This window comes from Propithecus coquereli, unplaced genomic scaffold (assembly GCF_000956105.1).
Source record: "Propithecus coquereli isolate 6110/MARCELLA unplaced genomic scaffold, Pcoq_1.0 Scaffold139, whole genome shotgun sequence".
In the NCBI taxonomy this organism is placed as follows: Eukaryota; Metazoa; Chordata; class Mammalia; order Primates; family Indriidae; genus Propithecus; species Propithecus coquereli.
The window spans coordinates 4,487,155-4,494,127 of record NW_012138191.1 but is presented as its reverse complement, the minus strand read 5'-3'; the positions used below and the strand labels follow the sequence as shown (position 1 = coordinate 4,494,127).

General features: G+C 43.1%; 2 protein-coding genes across 2 annotated transcripts in view; one reads left to right on the top strand and one right to left on the bottom strand.

The window, feature by feature from the left end:
* The window catches only part of PCNA (proliferating cell nuclear antigen), an 11,283-nt gene extending 9,004 nt beyond the window's left edge, over nt 1-2,279 (bottom strand). Inside the window, exon 1 of the mRNA XM_012639273.1 lies at nt 2,115-2,279. The gene's annotated coding sequence lies outside the window, so the exon portion shown is untranslated. The remainder of the gene's footprint in view (nt 1-2,114) is intronic.
* A 729-nt stretch (nt 2,280-3,008) lies between these two features.
* The window catches only part of CDS2 (CDP-diacylglycerol synthase (phosphatidate cytidylyltransferase) 2), a 56,840-nt gene continuing 52,875 nt past the window's right edge, over nt 3,009-6,973 (top strand). Inside the window, exon 1 of the mRNA XM_012639271.1 lies at nt 3,009-3,332. Within this exon, the coding sequence (XP_012494725.1) occupies nt 3,276-3,332 (57 nt within the window). The 5' untranslated portion in view covers nt 3,009-3,275. The remainder of the gene's footprint in view (nt 3,333-6,973) is intronic.

Here is a 6,973-nt window from a genome sequence, read left to right as displayed (position 1 = left end):
ATGTTTTGCATTTGCACAGATTAATGTGGTATTTTGTTAGAAGAGTTTAATATCTTTTTAAAATGTTAAAATTGCTCTTATCGGGTGTTAGGACTAGAGGTGATCTTAACAGAAGAGACTACCACAGCCCAGAGAGTTTATTTGCCAAGGTTACACATCTGGTTAGATACAGAGTAGTTAATAGTATGAAGGGCATTTAATTTCTGTTTTTTTTCCTATTATGTTACATAATGCTGCATTCAAGAGTATAGCATTAATTAGACTTTAAAAGCTTCTGCATTGATTAACTTTGATAAATAAAATGCCCAAATATTATCTATTTTTATTTGCCTGCAAAATCAGAAAAATAGCAAAATATGTCTTTCAAAATGTCATATGCAAAAAAAAAAAGTAAGGTCTCAGAGAGTGAATATGGATATTTTACACTCTGTAAAATTGTGAAAAATGTTTTTTGGGGCCGGGCACAGTGGCTCACGCCTGTAATCCTAGCACTCTGGGAGGCCGAGGCGGGCGGATCGCTCAAGGTCAGGAGTTCTAGACCAGCCTGAGCAAGAGTGAGACCTCGTCTCTACCAAAAAAATAGAAAGAAATTGTCTGGACAACTAAAAATATATATATAGAGAGAAAAAATTAGCCGGGCATGGTGGTGCATGCCTGTAGTCCCAGCTACTTGGAAGGCTGAAGCAGGAGGATCCCCTGAGCCTATGAATTTGAGGTTGCATAATCATGACACTGTACTCCAGCCTGGGTGACAGAGTGAGACCCTGCCTCTAAAAAAATAAAAATAATGAAACTAACCCAGAAGTGCAATGAAAATAAATCTCTGAGTATAGATGTGACCCATGCCTGGAAAAAATGACCCTGGAGAAAAGAATTAATAAAGAGTTAATATAAGGAATAAAAGAGAAAATCAGGAATGGAGAGGAAGAGGTGCAAGGTAATGTAAAGGAACAAAATTCTTCTTTGGGCTGGAGGTGGAGGGAGATTTTTACTTTTAATTTCTTTCTACAATTGAGGGAGAGGCCCTAAAGCTGGCCTAAGGGCTAATTAGCGTGACTTCTACTTGATCCCTTTTCTTCACAGCACTGATTTCAGCAATATACTTGATCTGAGCTCAGTTAGTTTGGGAGGGCTGAGCATGACAGATAAGTTTGTTCAGACCAAATTTTAGGGAGTTATCTATCCTAGTAATCATACTGTGCATTCTGTAACTCTGACCTCTATGCATTGGTTTCCCAGCCTTCTTTATATTAGGCTGGGTTTGGAAGGGAACAGATGAGCTTTCAAAAGGACTGCTGAGATGCTCACTCACTCAGATGTGACATTTCACAACCATGTGCCCCTAAAGGTGAGGTTTGGGATACTAACATCTCCACCTGTCTCAGAAGATGACCTTGTAGTTCTCTCTCTGGTGATGTCCTTCTAGGTCCTTATGATAATAAACCTTGCTTAACTTTTTTTTTTTTAAGTGAGAAATGGCAAATTTTTTTATTAGATGCCATATAGTATCTGCAGAAAAACCAGCCTTTGAAATCTTGGCAGACATTTAACAATTGTGCAAACTAATTAAACCTTGTTTAACTTATCCAAAAGGTTTTTGGTCTTTAGATCAAGAAGTGACCACTGACATTGGTCAAAATGGTGGTCACACAGTCCTCAATAGGGTAAGTGAGTTTTAAAATTACCATCAGCATTATAAACTAACAACAAAAGACAAAATAAACACAAAAAGCAAAGTTTTCTCTAAATAAATTATGAGCTGAAGAGTGGTATATGTCCCTCCCCCCCAGAAAAAAAAAAAAAAACCCATACAAGTATTTGTCCAATGTTGTTAAATAGGAAACAAAATATGCCTTGAGTTCAGTGCTACTCCAAATTCATTTTACTGTCACTTCGAAGCATTGTAAAGAAACTTGGGAATATACTCATGTAGAAATCAGGAATATATAAACGCCCTTTTCAGAATTCTCCCAACTTTCCCCCAAACCCACAGCTCAGGTCAAAATTGCCAGTTAGGGAATTGCAACTCCTCTGTGTGCAAGTGCCTCTCATTGTTAGATTACAAAATGGTTGAGGTTGGGGACTCTACGTTATATTTATGCTACATCACTTACCAGGCAGCGAATAGGAAGAATAGCAAGCACTGAAGGCGATGCTGGAGCAACACAGGTCTTGATGAATTCAGGCAGGCAGTATGTAGAGTGGTTAGAGCGTGGTCTTGGTAACAAACATACCTGTGTTCTAATTCTTACTAGGCACTTTCTAGCGGAGAGACCTTGGCTAAATCATTTTCCTTTTCAAAGTGTTAAAATCCATTCAAAAAGTACTTAGGATGTGTCAGGGACACAGGGGATCCACAGTAAACAAAACTAGGTAGCATTCCTGCCCCCAAAAAGGTCTTTCAACAGTCCAGAAGACAAGAAATTTGAAAGACTGAGGAAGATCTTATCTGTAAAATGACAATTATATTCACTTCCAAGCGATGCGTGGATTAAATAAAAGAAACTAAAGCGATTACTCAACTCAGTGCCTAGCACTCAATTAGCGCCCGCTTGGCAAAGCAACGCAGACTGAAGTTTGGATTTCACTTCTTTATCACGTGATAAGTGGTAATGCTCTTAACCAGGTCGGCTCACCTGGCCTCTCCAGTCAGAGCCTAAATAACGTCTATTTAAGAGTATGAGGGAAGAGCCCCGGCTGCGGCGGACTAGAAGCGGAGGGCAGCAATTACTTGCGGCCAGGAGCCTCCAGGGGGGCGCCCCTCGCTCTCAGTATCCCGTTACGTCCAGGACCCAGGCGCCAGCCATCCTCGTTCATAGCTGGAGCTCCCATTGGCTAATCTCGCTAGGGCTCGCACGCCTTTCCCCGCCCCCTCACGCTGCTGCCCAATGCGCGCCTCTCCACTATGCTCCGCTCCGCCCCCGCCGCCCCGCCTCCCTGGCGTGTTTGCGCCTTTGGTGGATCTCTCCGGCCGAGATGGCGGCGGTGCGCGTGCGCGCTCGCTCCGAGCCCGCCTCCCGGGAGGGGGAGCTAGCGGGCCCGGGCTAGGGACTGTCGACCGCTCGGCCAGGGTGAAAGGGCGGTGGCGAAGCGGGGCGGGGCCGAGCTCCCGGGCTGGCTGCCGGGCTGCGGAGGGGCCTGCGAGCCGCTGCAGAGCCGCGCGGCGCTCGGGCGGGGCGCGGCCGGTCGAAGGAGTCCGAGCGTTCTAGCGTCGAGCTGTCTCCCCCGGCGGCTGCGCTGCTAGCCTGCGGCGACGTCGGCTCGGAGTCTCCAACATGACCGAGCTGAGGCAGAGGGTGGCCCACGAGCCGGATGCACCGCCCGAGGACAAGGTAGCGGCAGCGTCGAGTGGGCGCGGCCCGGGCAGCGGCGCTCCCCGGAGGCCCGCGGGAGACGTGCGCAGAGGGGTCGTCTCGCCCCGTGACCCTTTGTCGCGGCCGAGCCTGGGCAGCGCAGAGAGTCCTCGGGTGCCAGGGCCCCGCGGCACGCGCGCCAGGGGTCAGCAGGTCGGGGCTCTGGGTCCGGTTGGGGTGGTACTCCCAGGGCGCAGGAAGGAGCACGCCTGGAGTTGCGCACGGCCTCTGCCTCGCAGGGCTGGTTGGGGGTCCCCCTCCCCTCCCCAGCATCCCCGAGGCCTTCCTGGGTATGAGAATGCGGAGACCTCGCAGAGCCTTCTGTGGGAGGCGACTCCTCTGAGTGCGACTTGGGCTTTCCGCTCCCTTATTAAAATATTATTATTTTTATCATTTTTGGAGGGAAGGTGGGGGAATCAAGACAAGGCCATAGGATTTGCCTCCTGGGAGATTTAAATCCCTTCTTGGAAGTTAAATCGTTTGCTTTGAGCAGAGAGGTGTCTTAGGCAGTGAACCAGCTCTCAGTCAGCAGGTGTTGGAGGATATACTCCGGATGGATGGGCTTGTTTCCTGCGCCAGTGTGGGCACTGATGGGGGCAGAGGAGAGTGGGAAGGAGGCCATCTTGGGGACACAGCTGGGTGGGGGGTGAAGGATGGGTGAGTAGACTCCTTTTGGTTGAAACGAAAGGTTTGCGTGGGGAGTTTGTGGAGAGAGGTTGTATTACTATGGACGCTGAATGACAGCATAAGGGTTGGGACTTTGTAGTAGTATTTGTGCTTTTCGAGTTAGCAGTGGTCAGGAGCCATGTATTTGGAAAATTGATCTTGTGTAGAATGGACTGAGGGAATCTGGACCAGAATGCTGGAGACTGGTTTACTCAGGGTTTGCTAGTGGGTGAGTGACCTGCAGATGTTTTCTTTGGCCCACAAGTTGCCTTAAAGACCAGAAAATGTCTCCTAACAATCTGAATTTCTTCCCTGTCTTGAATAATTGGAGGATCTGCCATTGCTTTCTCATCAATGGTTAGAAATGGTTAAGGGTTGTTTGGAACTGAGAATTACCTGTTCCCACGAATCCCTGCTGCCTTATACCAGGCCCACAGCACCCGCTTATGTAGCCTATAGAATATGAGTGGAGGAAAGGAACATTAGGGAGACAACAAGAAGGAAGAAAGCACAAGGATTGGTGACAGAATGTCAACAGAGGAGTTACGCTAGGAGGAATGTTTTGGGCAAAGGATAATGGGGTTTTAAACAACTTTTTTGTTATTGCTGTTGTCAGCGGATCATCCAAGGAGAACTGTCCATATTGATTTTTAGAACATATTTTGGAGAAAATTTAGGGCTAGGAGTACAGATTTAGGAGTCACTTGCAGAGACATGATACTTTGAAGGGCCTAGAAGGTGTGAAGAGGGGGAGAAGAAAGAAGGCATGATAATAGCTGGTGGGCTGTATTTTTGAAAAGCTAACTATTTGCGATAATTAGACATGTTTTAAAAAACCAAAACCAGAGCAGCCATGGGGTTATGAGGTGAAAGGAAGTTGCTACCTTTCCTACTCAGCTCTTTGGATCCAGTCCTCAAAAATAAAGTGCCAGTTAATTCTTACTTTCACATCCCATGTTTTAGGTAGGAAGGACATGAGGAGCTGTCCAGCTAAAGGTGACTTAATAGTTACAACTTTGCTTATACCACTTATACAGTGACAGAATGGCTGGGGTTGTGAGGTCCACCAGCTGCATGTTGTTCCCTAAAATATACCTGCTGTGCATTTTGTTAAAAATCTGATGGCCATTAGTCCAGAACAAGGCAATTAGCCCCTCACCCCATCATTTAGTATTTCTGAATTGTCATATATGAGATTTTTAATAAGGGCACATTTTAAAAACCGTGAAATACATTGTTTGTCTTTAATGAATATATATAGTAAAAATTTTAAAAATCCTGATTTATTCTGTTTTATCGTTTGAAAAATATCTACTTCTATGATTCTGGCTTTGCCAATATTCTTGTGTTAGAACCCAAGGACATTAGAAATAATAAAACAAGGTTGTCTTTTTAGGGAAATGAATTGTGAAATGGGAAGTTTCTTGTTTCACTGTAGAAGAATCCAGAGAACCATTTTCAAGTCAGTTTTTTAAAAGATCTGGAAGAAATTTGAAAGAGTCCTCAAAATGTTACAGTTGCTTAACTGGTGTAGCAAAACCGTCTTATAAATAGACAATCATTAGTATCAAAATTATCTGGGGAATGTGTTTATTTATAAAAGTCAGAGGTATTTTGTTATATTTAGCATCCTAGAATGGAATTTTCAAAGCCAATTTCTATGTTCTCCTCTGGGAACTGCGCTTATAATATTAAAGTCTCAAAGCATAGTATAGTTCCCAAACTAAGAAACTTGAAATTTAAGCTTTGGGAATGATCCTCTTCCTGCCCAACTATGGTTTTCCAATGGAGCTTAGGAAAGAGAAGGATAAAATGTGGTCCAAAAGATTGGCATCTTAAAATTTATGATTGGGTTGGCATTTCAGGAGATTTTGTTTTGGAAGTTAGAGTGAAGTTTCTCGGGGTTTTTGCTTTACTTTGATGCTGCAGTGCTATTTAAATTAGGGCTTTACTTGTTTCAAGGCTTCCTTTCTAGATAGATGAAACCAATATGGAGAGGAAATAGTGACATCATGTAGAAAGGAGGGTTTAAATTTTAGCTGAAGATAGTGGTTAAGTCAGTTAGATCGACCTTCAGCCTGAGCTCTGCCACTTAGAAGCTGTGTAACTTTGAGCAAATCACTCAAGTTGTATAAGCCTTAGTTTGTCCATCCTTAAAATCGGGATTATGAAATTGCATGTGCTTCATAGGATATTCATGTGGATTAAATGAGTATGCATGTTACTTGTTTAGGGCAGAGCTTGTCACACTGTAATAATATGTTAGTTATTGTTGCTACTGGTTAAAATAGATTTTTATAGGCAAAAACTTTAATATTCACCTTCCACTCTTCGAAGATGCTTAACTCTTCAAGTTATATGTGTTTGGAGAAACCATTCATATTCATTACCTTTTAAGGAAAGTTTTATAGAAACGGCTTAGCCTTCTGTGACTTTTCTATTCAGTTTATTTTCTTGCTGAATTTTTTCCGTACTCAGAATCACACAGTTAAGCTTTAACTGTAAAAGGATCACTGGGCATTGCTGTATGCAATTATCTTTTTTCATAGTACTAGCTATGATATATCTCAGCACACTGATGAATAATTAAAAATGGCTTTCTGATAGATATTGAGAGTGAACTACTGAAATAATAAAATATTATTTTAAGAGCTATGACTACCTCGGGTGTAGGAGAAATGCTTTATGTCTTTCAAAACAATTTTTTTTTTGAGCTGAATTTAAGATTCACAATTTTTTTTAATGTTGGGAAATAATTTGGGAAATGAAAAATCAGTAAACCTTAACTCTGGTTCTCAGACTTAAATAGGGAGAGGAGTTAAAAGATTGATTTGTCATATAACCCAGCATTTTAAGTTTCTTATATATGTTGATCAAACAGTATAATCTTCTTTCAAAACTTACTTCCCAATTTATAAATGGACCAGAATGCTGGAGACTGGTTTACTCAGGGT